Source organism: Petaurus breviceps, unplaced genomic scaffold, assembly GCF_028583685.1.
Source record: "Petaurus breviceps papuanus isolate PSGF00001 unplaced genomic scaffold, PetGlider_PUasm1.0 99, whole genome shotgun sequence".
Lineage (NCBI taxonomy): Eukaryota > Metazoa > Chordata > Mammalia > Diprotodontia > Petauridae > Petaurus > Petaurus breviceps.
The window spans coordinates 9,622,586-9,642,181 of record NW_027187465.1 but is presented as its reverse complement, the minus strand read 5'-3'; the positions used below and the strand labels follow the sequence as shown (position 1 = coordinate 9,642,181).

Genomic DNA, 19,596 nt, shown 5'->3' with positions numbered 1-19,596 from the left:
TATGTATGTCTATATGCACATGCACGCACACACGCATACGCTCACACATACACACGTGTGTGACTGCACACACGCGAGCATCTCATATATGTATGCATATGTATTATGCATGTATGTTCATACATTTATATGTGTGCATATGCAGTGCATACATGCATGTGTATATGTGTTCGTTCATGTACATGCATATATGCATACATGCATTTATATGTATATTCACATGCATACACATTGTGCGCGCGTATGTCAGTGTATGTGTATATAGGTATGTGTATGCATGTGTGCACACATGCGATATATGCATCCCACATGTATGTGTGTATTGTATATGTCTATGCACTGGTATGTACATGTATGATGCATACAAGTGCACACAATGCAAGACATACATCCACATATAAGAACACATGCACACACATAATACAGACATATAAAATATATACGTGTGTGTGTGTGTGTGTGTGTGTGTGTATAAACTGGTTTTTTTGGACAGGTCTTCAAGATTAGCCCAGCTCAGGCAAACTCAGAGCTTGGCATTCTGAGTTATGGTCACAGCAACCTTAGGAAGTAGTGGAATGCAAATATCAGTATCCCCACTTTACATATAGGTAAACTGAGACTCTGAAAGGTACCCAGAATTGCCCAGGTAGCACGTGTCAGATATGGGAGGAACCTGTGTCTCCTGACTCCAAGTCCATAGGAGTCACTATGACTTGTCTTGTTTCATGTCTCTGTCCTGCTTGGGTCCAGCCTCCGCTCAGCTGCCTAAGTGATTTTTCTGAAGCTCCCTCTGACCAGACCATTCCCCTCACCCCTTTTCAGTAAACACCAGGGACTCCCTTGATTATCTCAAAGACCAAATGTACGTGATTATTTGAGGGGGGAGGAGGCTGCTCCTGATAGCTGTCACCCTGGGGCTTCAGGTGAGGAGATGGAGCTTCTTTCAGGCGGTGGACCCTGTTTGAGGCTTGAGAAAGAGGAGCCGTGTTCACTTGGCGATGAGCGCCGTCATGATTGCGACCATGCTGAGAGACAGATGAATGAGCAATGAAATTAGCAGGCACCAAGCAGCCGTCGTGGCTAATTCTGACACAATTTCCTGATGTTCGCTGTTGGGGCTACAGACAGCTCTTACTCGAGGATTTATGTAGGCCACTGTGCTCGGGAAGAGGAGGTGTGTCACCTGAGCTCCACGCAATCCCATTCCACAGGTGCACATCAAGCACCTACTATGTTCCAGATACGGAGGCACAGGGCACAGTGAGCAGGCCGGTGGGACTGGGATGGAACATTAGCGAAGGGGAGTAATATAAAATGATCCTGGAAGGGCAGATAAAGCCCTGACCATTGTGAAGGGCTTTAAAGACCAGGCTAAGAATTTTTTATCTTATCCTAGAGACAATGGGCAGCTAGTAGGTTCATTGGATAGAGAGCCTGGCCTGGAGTCAGGAAGACTTGAGTTCAATGATGCTTACTAGCTGTGTGACCCTGGGCAAGGATCACTTAACCCTGTTGGCCTGAGTTTCCTCATCCACAAAATGAGCTAGAGAAGGAAATGGCAAACCAGTCCAGTATCTCTGGTAAGAAAACCCCAAAAGGGATCACAAAGAGCTGGAAAAAACCACCACCACCATTTTAAATATTATTCTAGTGGCAAGAGGGAGCCATTGAACTTCAGAGGAAAAATCAGCCTTGAGGGGCATCTCCTGTACAATTTCTTGTTAGAGACAAGAGGCACTGACATGTGGCTGCCCAACACAGTTTTGTTTCTTGTGCTATGTGACCTTAGAGAAGTCACTTCCCAATTTGGAGCCTTATTTTCCTCATTTGTAAAATCGAGGGTTGGGAATGGACAATCCCTAAGTTTCTTCCCAAGTTTTAAAGCCTATGAATGCTGTAGTTTCACTTGAAGTATAATGATAGGGGTTGCACCAATACAGGGAGCTCCCAGGTGAACAAATCCCTCTACCAGGATAGGTTAGCACCTCTTTTTTTTTATCTCTTTCAATTTATAATCTTAAAAAGTTGCCTCCAGCCCTAAGTAACCTGCTTGTGCAGTGCATATTAGAGGTTACACTCAGGGTCACACAGCATGGTCAGCAGTGGGACTCGAACCCAGGTCCTGGCTCCAAAGCCAGTGAGTTCTTGATCTGTTTTGCCACACTGCTTCTTTCTCACTTGAGGACAAGAGGAAAACTGGAGCATCCTCATGGTTTGGTCACCCCTCAGTGGATGTTTGCACCGTAGTCAATGAACAAAGTCCTGAACGTTTGCCATTATGTCATGGTGATGTCCCAGCTCTGGGAAGGAAGCCAGGCTGAAATGGCAGGGGAGTGAGTTAGTCCCGAGATTTGTGACCTGAGCTCTAGACAAGGCCCCAGCTTCCCTGGCGCGGAGGCTTTTAAGGCAACTGTAACTCCCGCCAGGATTCACCGTCCAGTGCTCAATCTTAGCCAGAGCTTTGTGAGAAGGATCAATAATGAATGAGGATGGAGAGGGAAGGAACCATAGGCTGCCACGGTATGGTGGTAAAATCCCCAGTGCCTTCATTTCCCAGGGACCGTAGACCCCCAGAATTATGGGAATGGAGTGTGTCTGCTCTCTGTGGACACCTTTGCTAATCCCCCCAGGCTCAGTTCCTCCATGAGATTGCCCTGCTTTTACTCTAGTCAGAAGAGATCTCATGAGATCATAGGATTTAGAGCCTAGAGATCACCTATATTGAACCCCTCATTTTATAGAAACTGAGTTTTCTCCCTCTCAGAGTCCCCTCCAGTATCATGAATGACCCTACAGTACTCCACTTTATAATAAGCCTTTGTGATTTTGTTGGTTTGGGCACCCTCTCTGCTAATGCAGATAGCAGCCCTTTGATAATTGAGTAGATGATCTTTGAGAGCTGCTATTGCCCCAGGGCCCCTCCATTAATCCCTCTACAACCAACTGAGCCCAGAGCCTTCCTTAATTGGAAGCTAGACATGGTCGACAACATCTATACCAGCTTCATTGGGTCCATAATAAAACCTTTCCAGTTTGGTCAGACCTGGTGGTGGTAATAGTAATAGTAATAGCAGAACTAATAACAGTAGTAATAATAGTAGTTGTAGCAGTAGTAGTAAGAGTAAGAGTTGTGGTAATAATGATGATAGTAATAATGGGAGTAATTGTAGTAATGGGAGTAGTAGTGATAGTAGTTGTTGTTGGGGCAGCTAGGTGGCTCAGTGGATAGAATGTCAGGAGTCAGGAACACTCATCTCCCTGAGTTTAAATCTAGCCTCAGATACTTATTAATTGTGTGACCCTGGGTAAGTCACTTAACCCTGTTTACCTTAGCTTCCTCATCTGTAAAAATGAGCCGGAGAAAGAAAAGGCAAACATTCTAGTATCTTTGCCAAGAAAACCCCAAATGGGGTCATGGAGAGTCAGATGGGACTGAACAACACCAAAAAGAAGCAGTGAAATCTAGTAGTAATGATGGCAGTAGTTGTAATGGTAGTCATAAAAATAGTAGTAATAATTGTAATAAAAGAAGTAGCAGTAATAATGGTGGTAAGATAAGTAGTAGCAATAGTAGTAATCATAGTAAGAATAGTAGTAGCAGTAATGGTAGTAAGAGTACTACCAGCAGTAATGGTGGTGAGAGTAGCAGCAGCAATGGTAGAAATGATAGTAAGAGAGAGTAATTAATGACAGTAAGAGTAGTAGTAGTAGTAATGGTTGTAAGAATAGTAGTATTAATGGCAGTAAGATTAGCAGTAGTAATGGTAGCAAGAATAGTCGGGGCGGCTAGGTGGCGCAGTGAATAGAGCACCGGCCCTGGAGTCAGGAGGACCTGAGTTCAAATTCACCCTCAGACACAACACAAAAACTAGCCATGTGACCTTGGGCAAGTCACTGAACCCCAATTGCCCTCCAAAAAGCAAAAAAAAAAAAGTAGTATATTAATAGTAATAAGACGCAGTAATAATTGTAGTAAAAGTAGTAGCGACAGTAAATGATAGTAAGAATAATTGTGGTAAAGGTAGTAAAAGGAATGATAGTAAAAATAAGACTGCACCAATAGTAGTAATGATAGTAACACTAGCATTAATGGTAGTAAGAAGAGTAGTGTTAATGATAGACTAGCAGTAATAATTGTGGTAAAAGTAGTAGTAGGAATGAGAGTGAAAACAATAGTAGTAAGGGTAGCAGGACTGTCTCCTCCTCCTAGAAGGGGCTACTCGTAACCTCTGTCTCTTGAAGTCACTTCCTGTGAGGCTCAGTGCAAGCACCACCGTCTACATGAAGCCTTCCTGCATCCCCCAAGCTGCTCCAAACTACCTTGTATTTATACACGTGCATGTATGTGCATATTGAGCACATATAAATATACATTTGCTGTATATGCTTATATATGGACATGTATTTCTCCCCCAGGAGACTGTAAGCTCCTTGAGGGTAGGGTCTACTTTGCTTCCCATTTTTATAACTTTATTTCCCCAGCACTTACCACAGTACCTGGTGTGTGGTGGGTGTTTAATAGATGCTTTTTGATTGATTACAGAGGAGGAAATGGAGGGAGAGAGGTTGGGTGACTGCACAGAATCACACAGCTTTTGCTCTGCTGACACACCCCTGGGAGCCCTGGGTTGCCTCCACACTTCAGTGAATGAACAAATATTCACTTACGATTGAGGAACTCCTCCAATCCCAAAGCCCACGAGGCCCCTGAGGACCAGGATCCAGCTGTACACGGGGGCGAAAGCACTAAGGATCCCATAGTAGAGTGTCCACAGCACGCTGATCTTCAGCCCCTGTGGTGGGGGGAGCAGAACAAAGGCAGAGAAGGGGTTGGTCAGACTCCAAGAGAGAACACCACCATCAGGCAGTCTGCTCTGGCTTTTGAGTCACTTAGGGAGCTTAGGGGAACAGTCAGGTCCCGATGAGTCAGCCAAAGATCCCCCTCCCTCCCCAAAGAGATCACATAGTCTAATGCCCTCATTTGACAGATGGGGAAAACAAGGCCTAGAGAGAAGTCAGGACTAGAACTGGGATTCCTAATGGCCAGTTCAGGCCTCTTACATCTGTACAGAACAATTCTTCTAGGCTCTTATGATAATAATATTAATGTTAAAGAATATCAGATTAAAATGGCCTCATTGAAAAAAAGTTTGACATCTTTTATTTTTCATGGCAGTCTTTGTGCAAGTATTTTTCAAAACTCGGTATACATATTGACAAAATGTCTCATGAAATAATATTTCTTGTAGCTTTTGGGAGTATGAGAAAACCCATTTGGCCAATTCCTTTCCTTAACCTTTCCACGGTGGACCTCGGAGACCTCCTTCTATTGAGCTAAAATGTCCATCTTTCTTCTGTTTCATTTATAGCCAAACCCTCCAGATTGATCTAATTCATCTTCTTGCACAGTGTGTCCACTCGCTGGTCATTGGACAGAGGTCTCACTTTTAGACTAGAGGACAAGATCTGTGATTTCATTGGTATAGGGAATCTCCTGGGTGAAGAAACCCCCTATACTGAGGCAGGTCCCTTCCAGCATTTCAGCTGCCTAGGGCATTGAGAGGCTCAGTGATGTGCCAGGGTCACAGAGCCAGCATGTGTCACAGGAACTCAGGGCTTCCTCCCCACGCACTATACCAGCCTGTCCTCCATTTAGAATAGGAACAGTTCAGCAACCATGTGAATCTTAGAACCTTCTCACTGTCTCTTGTTTTACATCACCTTGACCACCCACTGTGTTTCCCCACCACCTCATTCAGAGACTTATCCCTTATAAAAAAAAGGATAAAAGAGAAAGGGGGAAGAAAAGGAGGCTGCCTCTTATGGTGGAAAGAGTAAAATTTAAAAGTATTATGTAGATATTAGTTATGGGCTGATGGGCACTTATGGTCCCTCGATCTTTTCGCCCGAAACTGGGCCATCTAGTCATTTCTCCTTGAGCCCATCACTGTAGAAAGACTGGGGAAGGGGTCCCTAGCCCTCTAGCAAGGGTATTTGGCATGGGGAGAAGGGTTACAGATGGGGGGGAAGGCATTTTCAAAGTTTTTCTTGGGGAATTCATATTGACTCCTAATCTGATTTTAGGATGAACATTCCTTTGAATTCTCTGATCCTGGAGAAAAATGAGGAAGAGTCAATGAAAAGGATCTGGGTTGGGTGGTGGAGGAAGGGCTCTGTGATAAAAGACCCTGATGGCTTTGAGCCACCAAGGCCCAGAATGAAACCACAAAATTGATCTCTCTCCTCCAGGCCAGTCAGTGATAAAAACAGAGCCTTGTCACATGGCCCGTTGATATGGGAAGGATGAAATCTGTTAAGCTTGCTTCCTGCCCAGGATCCCCTGAGCCAGCCTTCTGACGACAAGGCCAGTAGCATCACCAAGAACTTTCCCCTGCAGCGTGACAGAAACTCAGCAGGATGGGAGGAGAAAGACAAGCCAGCTCACTTTCCATCAGTGAGTTTGGAGAAAAAGGGGGCCAAGTAGAGTCTGGGGCATGGTGTGTACCATTGATGGGTGTCCTGGTGATTTCTCCCCAGAAAGATAAAGATCCTTCCCTATCATTCCTCCAAGCAATGTAGGGGAACCTCCTATGAAGGTAGAGTAGTGCAGGGGAGAGTGTCCTGGTCCTGGAGTCAGAGGACCCCAAGTTCTAGCTCCTAGCCTGGCCACTTAACTACCAGAAGGCAGGGGAGGTGGAGTCTGAGGACTTGGGTTTGAAACCTTATTCTGTAACTACCTGTGGGATGCTAGGTAAATCTATTGGTCACAGTTACTTCATCCTGAAGGTCTTATATCTTAAAAGAAAAAGGGGTGAAGGCAAAAGGGGTGAGTTCTGACATTGATGTCCTAAGGCCCCTCCCAGCCCTGACATCCCCTGTTCTCAGGCCCCACCCAGCTCTGACATCCCCTGTTCTAAGGACCTTCCCAGCCCTGACATCCCCTGTTCTAAGGCCCCTCCCAGCTCTGATATCCCCTTTCTAAGTCCCTCCTTCATGTTGTACAATAATAATTAGTCAAATAAGTAGCCTGGATCAGCCACAGCAGAAAACATGCTCCTTGAGGGCAGGGCTCACTCATTTCATTTTTCTGTCTTTGTATACCCAGTGTCTAGCCTAATTAGCTTGGCAAGGCTTACCTTAGCTTCTCTATCTGTAAAATGGGGATAACAGCACCTTTTCCCCAGGGCAGTTGTGAGGATCAAATACATAACAATGATAAATCTCTTGGCACAGTGTCTGGCACAGTAAGTGCTATATAAATGTTAGCTATTATTACAAATCTACAGCTTGATTTATTATCGAAATAAATAAGACTTTGACTCATTGTTTTGTGGATTGTTTGGACTTAAGAAAGTGATGGACAAAATGTTAGTAATACAAGTTACACTTAAAAGTAGGTCCCCCTTACATTTTCTTTTCTGGAGAACAGACTCCCCACAACTCTACTTGTAGAATAATAATGAACGAGCAAGGGGAAACTTAGGGTGCTAGGTCCAAAGTCTTTTATGGGCTAGGACTGTTATTGAGCCAGCTATCAGTACATGTTCTGTAAGGCAGTCAATGCAGGCAACATGCATTTACTAAGCACCTACTGTGTACCAACTGCTGTGCTCATTTCTGGGGATACATAGAAAGGCCAATGAGTCACCTAACAAAATTGGCCCTGTACAATGAAAAGACCATGAATACTGGTGGAGAGGAGAAAAGGGGGAAGAACAGAAGAGAGAAAAGAGTCAATCCTACCTGTTTGCCCTGCTCCCTAAGCTGTATGCAGCAGCAGCGTGAGAAGCTCAAAGCCAACCCAGTTCAAACTGGTGATAATTGGACCAGGAGCTAGACAGATGTTTGCATTGCTCATGGGAAATAAAGGATGGATGGAGGATCCCAGGGCTTGTGGCAAAGAGAACAAATTACTCTTTGATCCTCAAACACTTAAAATGCACCTCTTTACACAGAAGTGATGGGCCAATTACAAATCATTCTCATCTCTTGGGCACCATTGTCTGGAGGAGAATGGCTAGGACATTAGTGAGCCAGAAACCACATGAAATGAACATTGCTTGAAAGAACTTGAACATTTGTTCTGGAGAAGAGGAGATTCTGGGGGCCCATGACAGATGTCTTCAAGGGTTTGAGGCAGCCTAATGTATCAGATCAGGTAGGAAATTAGGAGCCAGGAAGATCCAGGTTCAAATATTAGCTGTGTGACCTTAGGCAAATCACTTGAATTCTCTGCCTCAGTTTCCCCATCTTTATTATGAAAGGATTAAACTCAAAGAAACGGAGCCCCTTCCAGCTTTAAATTTATGATTTATTTTCCTTCATCTTGATTAATTTGTTCTTGGTCCCCAAGTTGCAGAGAAGATTTTGGCTTGATATGGGAAGAATTTCCTAACAATTAGACCTGCCCCAAAGGGGAATGGTAGCCTCAGCAGGTAATAGGTTCCCCTTTAGTAAAAGTCTTCAAGAAAAAATTCGGTGGCCACTTTGGCCAGGGATGCCGGAGGAGGAGTGGGATTCTTATTCAGATGTTGTGTGGACCAGGTTGATTTTGAGAACCCTTCCACCAGAAGATTGAAGTAGGATCTTTTATTAAGGGTCCTGAGGGCTTTTGCATAGCCACACTTTGTCAGGCCAATCAGGGTAATTAGGTAAAAATAAATAAAATGCATTAAAAATAACTTAATGACCCAGCCCCTCCACTGATGCAGGTTAACTTTCCCCACCTTCAGTCCCAATTACAATAGCTAATATCTCTATATCCATTTAAAGTTTATTAAGTGCTTTGTAGGCATAGTACAAATTAGTAATTGTTATTTCTTTCCTGCCTAGTCGGGGGGAAGGCCCTACAAATAAATGCTCAGCAGGGCCTATGTCTCCTCCCCATATTCATTCTTAAAAAAAAAAAAAATAGAATGAAGCTCCCCAAAAGGATGGATGACATCCGAAAGGAAGGGAATTGTCCCTGCTGGATGGAGAAAGGGGCATCCCAGGGAATGACAGTTTGAATTTTTGCACAGATTTTCAAACCAGCAAATGTTACCAGCTGAACCAAAAAAGGGGACAGGAGGTAGGAGGAAGGTGTCAGGCAGTGGTGCTCTGCCAGCCTGGGGAAGAGGAGGAAAGAGACTTGTCTCTGGAGGAGATGAGGAAGCTTTTCATCCTCCCCCTTCCCAGGGCATATGATTCATCAAGGAATGGTGTTTCTGAAGCATCCTGGGCTAACAACAGCTTGACGGTGGCATCGTACAGAGGAGAGAGCCTGGGCTTGTGGGTCAGAGGACCAGCATTCACATCTTGGTTTGACTAGCTTTGGGACATCAACACTGTCTGTATGATTTAGAGGCAGTCAGGCAAGGAGAGAAGGCTAGATTGGGATTCAGAGGACCCAGGTTCCTTAATCTCAAATCTGACTACGACACTCCATTCCTATACCCCCACTGGATAAGAATCTATGATCCTCTGCTGAAGGCAGTGCCATCTTTCCAGTCTCCCAGGATCCCCAAGTCCTCAACTTCCTGCTCCTCACCTAATGTAATGGGAATGCAAATTTGGAAGATCTTCCCTGCCCCTAGGCTAAAGTGCAGCTGAAGCCTGGGGTGGGAGGCTTGTTTTTCAGTAGATACTTTTTGATTGGCCAGTGAGTCAACAAGGTTGTTACATTCTCTGAGCCAGGAGAAGGCTATATAAGCCCTGATGTGTAGCTTTGTTTTGGGGGCTCACTTTGAGAAGTGTTCTGCGATTTGATCTGTATTCTGGGAAGCCGTTGTCCAGGCCTCCCCCCCCCTTTGAAAAACCCAGATGTGGAAACCCAGATGTTGACTGGGTATGGATGTAATGGTTGGACAGTTTGGAAAGCTGTCTACTTGATCTGTTTCTGTCTTGATAATTCTGTCTGTGTACTTTGAAGTTCGGGGTGCTGACCTTTTTCCCCTGAACAAGGTAACCGATATATGTCTGACTGATTAAAGTAAGCTTGTTAACCCATTTTGAGTTGCTTTCCTTTAACAAAGCAGATCCAAGAACCTGTGGTAGCAGCTACCCTGGGAACGCTGGGGTGCTTGCTGCTACACCTAATCACTCATTTGCTAAACCTTGCCATTCCTACTTTCCCAGTTATCTCTCCTCATCTGATCCCTTCTCTCCTCCCACCCAGTTGCCATCTGGCTTCAGCTCTTCTCACCTAGAGTAATGTAACAGACTCCTAATTGGTTCTGTTGTCTCATGTCTCTCCCTATGCCAATTCATCCTCCACACAGTTGCCACAGAGATTTTCCTAAAACATAGGACTGACCATGTCACTCTGCTGCTCAATAAACAACAGGGGCTTCCTATTTCCCATTTAGATCAAAAATAAACTCATGTGTTTGGCATTTAATGCTCTTCCCAACCTCCCCATTCTGGTCTTTCCAGTGTCCTTGCATGTTACTCCCTTCTGCTCCCTCTGCAATCCATTCATACCTTCATTTTCCATCTTTGCAATGGCAGTCCTGGCCCTTGAAATGCTCTTCCCTCCTCATCTTTGCCTCTTGGGATCCTTTTCCTTCTTCCAGACTCATCTCAAATGTCACCTTCTTCAGGGCTTTCCCAACGCTCCCCAGCTGTGAGTGCCCTCCCTTTCAAGGTTACCTTCTGTCTACTCTCTGTGTATCTCATGGGGTACATGTTGTTTCCCTCCTTCAGATGGAAGCTACCTGAGGGCAGGAGATACTTTTCCCTTTCTTTATATTTTCAGCACTTTATACAATGGTTAGGACTTAGTAGGTACTTAATAAATGCCTATTGATTGATTGAAAACCATGGAGAACACACACACACACACACACACACACACACACGCATGTTATCCTGATTAGAGTTGACTTACTGTTTTTCTTCCATACTGGTCAGAAATGTTTCCCCAAAGAGTAGAACTAGACATCATTCCCACAAAAACCACCTGCAGGACAGGAGAATGTCTCTATTAGAAGTGAGTGTGGGATCCCCAAGAAAGACTCTCCCCTCCACCAAAACCCCATGAAGGCATTAAAATGAAAACTTCCAAAGACATATGTCCAACCATGTGTGTTAGGGAAGTTACTTAGACTCAGACAGCTTTTTAGAGCTTGGAGGGGTCATAGGACATGGAATGTCAGGAGTATGAGGGGTTTAGAACAGAGAATGTCAGAGCTGGAAGTGAGGGGCCTTAGAACAGAGAATGTCAGATCTGGAAGTGAGGGGCCTTAGAACAGAGAATGTCAGAGCTGGAAGTGAGGGGCCTTAGAACAAAAGTTGCTAGAACTGAGGGTGAACTTAGAAGGTCAACGGAGGGGGGGGGTCAAGGAATAAAGAATGTCAGAGCTGAAACCTTCAGGATGGTCCAGACCTCCTTCCTCACTTTACAAAGAAAAAAGATGAGGTCCAAAGAGAAGTATTTAGGCCTAAGTCACACAGCAAAATCAGCCATCAAAGACTAAATGTACTTATTGGTTTCCTTCTTATTTTCCAGATAAGGAAACTGAGACAAAGAGAAGTTAAATGGCATGCCCAGGGTCACACAGATAGTAAGTGCTTGAGATAGGACTTAGAAAAAAGAAAAGCAGGACACACATCGAACAAATTATTTGCTTGAGGACAAAAAGGTAAATGGCAGAGGTGAGATGTACAGGCAGGTCCCAGTCTTTCCAATTCCATCACTTGGCTTTTTTCTACCATAATCCATAATTCTGAAGTAGAGGCTCAATGATGAGAAAAAGAAAGTGTCAACCTATTAAATGGCTTCCACTGTCAAAGATGTGGGTGGTGGAGAGACAGGAAGGTTGTGCTGGGGCAGGTGGGAGGAGACTGTAGCCTAGACTTCCCAACCAAGGTTCGGGTCTCCTCTGCTGAGACTTGGGTTGGCCTTGAATGATGGAGATGGCTCCACATGGACCATAGGGGTGGTAGATGAATTAAACAATATGAAAACAGAAATGCACTGCTCCTACCGAGGTGAGCAGGGCCACCTGCCAGCTGGGGAGTCTCCATTCACAGTGTAGTTGGGGTGCCAGAATGCTGAGAATCATCATTTCCATTGCATCTGCCATCTAGAAGAAGAAGAAAGTGTTAGAAGTGCCCGGAAAGGGAAAGCAGACAGACACAATGATTATTGGTGTTGACTGACTCTGCCTCCTCATCCCCATCTTCTAAGACTGTCTCCTCTTGATTCAGGGAAGTCAAAGCCTTCAATAAGGAAGCTAGCTCCCAAATATACTCATGCAGTCAGCCCAAGACAGAGCAGTAGAAATATTCCATCTATTACTTGCTTTATTTTGTTAAAACCCTCAGTTCTTCTTCATGGGAAGAGACACATGGTAGTCACAATAAATGCTTTTTCATTCATTCATTATTGGTCAAAAAACCCCCAACAACACCGCAGTGGTATGTAGGGATCACTTAAAACCTGCCTTTGACAATTCCAAAAGATTCCTGCTGGAAAATGCTATCCACATCCAGAGAAAGTCTGAATGCAAATGGAAGCAGATGATTTTATCTTTTTTTGTTTGTTTTGTTTTTTTCTTTCTCATGATTTCCCCTTTTCTGATTCTTCTTTCAAAATGTGACTAATGGGGGAAGGGGATTAAGGGAGGGGGATGATAGAAAGGAGGGCAGTTTGGGGGAGGGGGTAGTCAGAAGCAAACGCTTTTAAAAAGGGACAGGGTCAAAGGAGAAAATAGAATAAGTTGGGGGCAGGATAGGATGGAGGGAAATATAGTTAGTCTTCCACAGCACGACTATTATGGAAGCATTTTGCACAACTACACACATATAATCTATATTGAATTACTTGCCTTCTCAATGAGACTGGGTGGGAAGGGAAGAAGGGAGACAATTTGGAACTCAAAGCTTTAAAAACAAATGTTAAAAATTGTTTTTACAGGCAACTGGGAAATAAGATATAGAGGCAATGGCATATAGAAATCTATCTTGCCCTACAAGAAAGTAAGGGGGAAAGGGATGGGGGGTAATAGAAGGGAGGGCAGACTGGGGGAAGGGCTAATCAGAATGCATGCCATCTTGGGGTGGGGAGGAGGGGAGGGAAGAGGAGAAAATTTGAAACTCAAAATCTTGTGGAAATGAATATTAAAAAAGAGAAACTAATTAATTAAATAAACATGACTAATGTGGAAATATGTTTAATATGATTGTACATGTATAGCCTATATCAGGTTGCTTGCCGTCTTAGGGAAGAGGAAGAGGAGGAGAGAATGGAGAAGAGAGGGAGAAAAAAATGTGGAACTCAAAATCTTATAAAAGTGAATGTTGAAAAGTAGCCAAAAAATAATAAGAAGAAAATTTAAAATGAAAACCCCCCTGCCTTTGATGCACTGGACTGCCCCCACTCCCAATACTTGCCCATGCCAATCCAGTGAGGACAGACAGTTTCCACTGAAACTTCCCAAAACCAATGGCTTCCACCGCATCTTCCACCATGAAAGTATCTGGGAAGGAGGTAAAGAAGTAAATTTCCCTATAGGTTTCCTAGGGTGGGAATATTTCAAGGTCACTGTGGAGTTAAATTGAAACATCATATTTTATGATTTGGAAGATGGTGGAGGTTTATGTGTGTAATAAAGTTCACTACATGTTCCTACCTTTTCAGGGTTGGTCATCTTCATAACTGCCACCTCCTGCCTAGCACAGTGACAGGAACACAGCAGGCACTTAATAAATGCTTAATGATTGCTGAGAATATTATTGTTCCATCATTTAGGGAAGAGCTAAACCAATTGTGGTATGTGAGTAGAATGGAATATTATAGAGTCATAGAAAATAAAGTTTAGGAACATTGAATGAAGTAAGGTAGAAGGAATACAGCAGAACCTGGAAAAAATGTATATAATGTCCACAATAAGGCAAATAGAAACAATGCTAAAAGGCAACTGAATTCAGGTTATTTCTGATGACCTAGAGAGCTGAGGATGAAACACATTCCTCTCCTCTTGAGAAGTGGGAGATTACTGAGGCAGAATGCTGTGAGTGTCAGAGATCTCTCCATAGGTCGATTTGGCTTAACAGTTTTTCTTTATTATAAGTGGTGAAGGGGGCAGTATATTGAGAAATAACTAAGATAAAAAAAACCTAGGGGAAATCAATAAAACATTTGGAAAATAAAAGTAAAATAAAATGTCATTGACTCCTTAGAATTGTCACCACTGACAGGCTTTAGATAAATGTATGATATCTATTTTTCCCACCAGTACTGCTGTTATCTAATAGAAACAGATGGAGAAGAAGAATTTTCCCCTTTTCTTCAATAATCCAGACTCCATTCCACTATAGCCCAAGATTATTCAAAACAAGGTGGTTGGGACAGTGCTATGGGAAACAATAAATGTGAAGAATTAAGAGAAACATGGAGGAGTTTTGTGAATTGATGCAAGCTAAGCTTGGAAAACAACACATGACTATAATATTAGAAACTGGAAGAACAAGGGGAAAATGTAACTGAGCAGTGTGTTTAATTATAATTAACAAACTTGGCTTTGAAGAAGAAATGAGAAACAGCTCTTCTTCCATTTTTTGTAGAGATTTGGGACTATGGATATGGAACAGCACGTACGCTATCAAAAACAGTTATCATGTTCCTTAATTTTGCTGAACTAATTTTTTTCTCTCTCTTTTTTTTAATATTTTTTTTTTACTATAAAAGAGAGATTGCTGGATGGGTGGAAAGAGTGATAAAGACATTTGGAAATGAAGGCAATGTCAAAAAATGTATCAGTAATCACTTAAAATGAAAAAAAAACAACCTTCCAACAAGATGGCTACTAAAGATTGGGACATAATCCCTAGATGCTGAAATCGACAACAATAAATCACTGTTAATGACACTTCTAGTCTCTGTTGCCTTCCCATCTCGATGTACTAAGCTCTGAGGCAAGTATATCTGCGTCAGGCAGATTTTGATAAGGTTAACCCACAAGTGAGCCTCAGTCTCCAGAAATACCTTCCTTCAGCTGTTAAGAACAGAAGCTAGATGACCAATATGGGAATTATTTTTGCTTGCCTGTGTATATTTGTCACAAAGGTTTTGTTTTTCTTTTTTTTTCTCCGACGTGCCAGAAAGTTGGAGGAGAGAAGATACATTTTTGCTCATTGAAAATAAAATTGTTTCAATTAAAAAAAAAATAGCAGGTAGGTTCTGAAAGTCGAGTGATCCAGTGGTTACAGTATTGAATGTGGATTCAGGGAGGCCTGAATGAAAATCCTGCCTCAGTCGCTTACTAGCTATGTGATGATGGGCAAATTGCAGAACCATTCTCAGCCTCAGTTTCCTCATCTGTAAAATGGGGATAAGAAGAACACCTATTTCAAAGGGTTGTTGTAAGTATCAAATGGGACAACATAAATGAAGTGCTTCGCAAGCCTTAAATCACCCTAAGGGGATGATGATGGGGATGATGATTACTTCCCTACTCACCATCAGTGGGATTGGCAAACTCTTTGGGCACTGCAGCTCCATCCTCCAATTCCACAGCCTCTAAGTCTGACCGGACACCTTCGATCTGGATTTCATGCTCTCCCGAGATGGCATCATCGTCTGACCTGGAGCTCTCTCCTGTTCTTCGGAACTTGACCACTCTAGAGGAAACCAGGGATGGTTATGTGCGGAGGTCTTTCCCTTACTCTCAGATTCTTTATGGAAATCTTACATCTAGTTAAATGTAAAAGGTTTCCTCTTGTTGACCATGAGACTGTGAGTTCCTTGAGATTAGGGACAGATTTTTTTTTGGTTTTTCTTTGTATCCCCAGTGATTAGAACAGTGCAAGGACATACAGTAGGCACTTAATAAATGCTGGTTGACTTGACAAGAAAATTGAACTGGGTGAGTATGGGTAGCAAATTAGAATATAAGGGCGTGTCTTTGTCAGGTCCCTCAGACAGTGTGGGACAAGAGAAAACACATTTCAAATCCCATTTCTGATGCTTACTACCAATGTAACCTTGGGCATGTCACAGTGGAATCTGGTGTATGGAAGCACTGGACTTGGAGTCAGGAGTCAGTATCAATATCAGTCAGGAGTCAGGTTCAAATCCTACCTCAGATACTTGCTATCTGTGTGACCCTGGGTGAATCGCTTAACCACTGCCTCAGTTTCCTCATCTGAAGAAGGAGGAGAGTGGATTTGATGGTCTCTGAAAGTCTATTCCAGCTCTTGAGAAATTCTCCCATGCTATTTTTACTCTTGGCCATAATATCCTTGTCAAGAATAGTGAGATAAAATTAGATGTTGGCATTTCTGCCCATAAATGCATGCCCAAGAAATGGCTATTATCATGTTCCAGTTAAAAGTAAAAGAGTTGATTCAGGACATAGAACTTGTTGAATGTGACCTTGGAGAAGTCACTTACCTTCTCCACACTTTAATTTCCTCATCTATATTATGAGAATGAGGGTATCACAGAATCATGAAGGCTTAACCCCTTGAGGAAAGGGAATTACATCCTCTTTGGTTTTTGTATCCCCAGTGTCTAGAACATAATGCACACTGAATTGAATTGAACCAAAAGTACTTCAGAGTCACATGTAGAATGAGTGATTTAGAGGCAGAAAAGAGCTTAGAGGTTCCAATTTGGAGTCCAACTTCCTCATTTTATAGATGAGGAAACTGAGACTGAGAGATGTCCAGGGACTTCCCCAGGGGTCTCACACAACTTTTTGTGTCGTGTAGTTTCAGTCATGTCCAACTCTCCATGACAGAGATACTGGAGCGATTTGCCATTTCTTTCTCTAGTTCATTTTATAGATGAGGAAATTGAGGCAAACAGAGTTAAATGACTTGTTGGGGGTCACACAGCTAAGTGTCTGAGGTTGGACTTGAACTCAAGTCTTTCTGACTCCAGGACCAGTACCACTTAGCTGCCCAACTAGTAATTGTCTTTGAATTCAGGAATCCTGACACCAGGTCCAGAACTCTATCTGTGGTGCCATCTAGCTGCCTTAAGTACAAGTTATACCTGAATAAGAGTCTTCTCTATGAAGTGGTTAAGGCTCTGCTTGAAGACCTGCAAAGAGGAGGAATTCACCACCTTTCAAAGCAGCCAATTCCACTTTGGGATGACTCTCTTTGTTAGGAAGGTTTTCTTCACACCAGTCCTAAATTCTCTTCTTTGTTACTTTTACCAGTTGTTCCTGGTTCTGTCTTTGGCAGCCAAGTGAAACAAATAAAAGCTGTCTTCTACCCGAGAGCCTTTCAGATTCATGAGGGAGCACTCATCTTCTCCCTAAATCTTCTCTTCTCTAGGTTAAACATTCCCTGTTCATTCAAATGATCCTCATGTGACAGGGTAGATCCGATCCTTCCAAATTCACAGCATTACTGAGAGAATAAACTATGAAAATAATTGTACTATGAAATAGTACAATAGTACATAGAATAAACTATGAAAATAAATGCTTTGGAAAGCAAATCCTCTACAAAGTATTATTTTGGCATTTAGTCATTAGATATCCCCCCCCCTCCTCATAGAGTATTTTTCAAAATAGTGTGGCCAGTGAGTCAGACTAGAGCCATAACTAGGAATTTTGGTACTTAAGCATAGTGGCTTGAAAGGCACTCAATTTTGGGGAAATGATTGTGGGACACTATACTATTGGGGTCACAGAGAACCAGGACCTCTGCCATGAGGCTGCTACTGGGGAGGCCTCTCCAGGAAGGAGCAGAGTGGAAGAGGAATTTCCTAAAGGATTCCAGATGCTGTCAGCATTTGTAAACTTGGTGCACTGGGGCAGATCCCCAAACCCACCCTGGTTTGGGTCTGGTGCAGACCATTCCTCAAACTTAAAAAGCATAATGAACATGCCATACTTTTGAAATTGGTATATGAGAAGTTGGGTATCAACACACATGGTTAATGAGAACATTAATGTGCATGTTGCTATCCATATACATACACACATACATTCATACATATATGTTTTGAAGTCCCTTTTCTTTCCAAAGCTGGTATTTAGAAATATTTGGGGTTGGTACATTTCTCAGCATGTACTTGTGAGGAAACAGTTTGTCATGGTAGAATGCAAAGTTCATGAGAGCAAGGACTGATTTCTGTTTTATCTTTGTGTGCCCAAAACCTAACAAAGTACCTTGTATATAGGAGGTGCCTAATAAATGCTTCTCAGATTAGATTGAATTGGATTGGACTGGCATGTTAGATGGGCCACTGGGGTACTAACAATAACAGTAACAATAACAATGGCATTGCTTTTTCCAAATATAACTGAAAGTGGTTTACCTCTAGATGGGAGCCTATGAAACCACTAATATCCAAGAGTAGAGTCAAAAGGCCCTCTGTGGGTGATTCAACCAACAATGAATTGATAAAGAGGCATTGAGAAAACAGCTGCATCTGTGGATAGGTTTGTGGAAATGGAAGGTTTCTGATGGTCATTCAGGACCAGGTCATTACCATAAGAACCTAGGGGATAATCCTTGAGGAACCAGTCATAGTGACCAAAGTAGGTTATGTAAAGTAATGGTGGAGATTATGCAACACATCACCATGAAGTGCAAGAATTTAACACCTATTGAATACCCAGCAAGACAAGACCTGGTGGTTAGAATTATATGTCAGAATTATACATCTATCTTTCATTGACTAACAGACTACAACTCCCCCTACTACAAATACAGACTTCAAAATATCCCAGAGGACTCAAAAATAAATTAGACTGGGACCAGATCAATTCCAGATCAAATTGTTTTACACAATCACCTTTACATAACATTGATTCATAAAAACTTAAGACCAATGTTTTTATTAGATTCTGTTGGTAGGTGTTTAACAAACAGCTCTCTGAAAAAGAAAACATGTGCATGACTTTTATGTTGAACTTGCATTATTAATATTTACTCTATTAGTTTCTACATTTGAACAATCCAACAAAACAATAAACCAAGTCCTGTTTTATATTGCTTGCTGATTTTGGAGGTATAAATGCCCACTCCGAAAAATTAATAATTGACTCTTATGAGCTAGTATGTATCCAAAAATCCCCAGATATTATCATCCCCCAAGCACACAATTGCCAAGCTCCGTGGGGGAAACAACAGCAAACAATAACAACAACAAAACAACAACACTCACAAAGTAAAGAACCTGGCTGAGGAGATCAAAATCTTATGGGAACAAGCCAAGATGCACACCCTCCCCATCCTCCTGCCTGCTGCTGCTATTGTACAGAGGTTGTTTTCAATGAATCTACAGAGGATGAACTGCCTTCTTCCCACCTTTAGCGAACGCCAAGAAAGAGTTTACCTGCGCTATCATCCCTGCATCACTTAATATAAAGGAGAAAAAGAAGTCAACTTTTCCCAAGACCATTTGTATCTGAACCTTATCGAAAAAGATATAAATAAGATACGAGTAACAGCAACAATCTTTTTATCTACCTTGTAACAGTCTGTGTAACATGAAACATAAAAGAATGAGCAAGAATAGCAACTTTTTCCAGGACTATTGATATCTGAACTCCATCAGATGAGATTTTGATGATGATGATCATGATGATGGTAGTGATGGTGATGGTGATGATGATGGTGATGAGGGGGATGGTGGTGGTGATGATGATG

At 42.6% G+C, this 19,596-nt stretch overlaps 2 protein-coding genes across 2 annotated transcripts in view; both read right to left on the bottom strand.

The window, feature by feature from the left end:
• CORO1C (coronin 1C) overlaps nt 1-19,596 on the bottom strand; it is a 544,511-nt gene that overhangs the window by 299,290 nt on the left and 225,625 nt on the right. The gene's annotated exons all lie outside the window — the stretch shown is intronic.
• The window catches only part of SVOP (SV2 related protein), a 54,665-nt gene that overhangs the window by 24,910 nt on the left and 10,159 nt on the right, over nt 1-19,596 (bottom strand). Inside the window, exons 2-6 of the mRNA XM_069081498.1 lie at nt 15,443-15,603; nt 13,375-13,460; nt 11,967-12,065; nt 10,868-10,939; nt 4,669-4,793 (exon numbers count right to left, since the gene is read on the bottom strand). Coding sequence (XP_068937599.1) covers nt 4,669-4,793; nt 10,868-10,939; nt 11,967-12,065; nt 13,375-13,460; nt 15,443-15,603 — 543 coding nt within the window. The remainder of the gene's footprint in view (nt 1-4,668; nt 4,794-10,867; nt 10,940-11,966; nt 12,066-13,374; nt 13,461-15,442; nt 15,604-19,596) is intronic.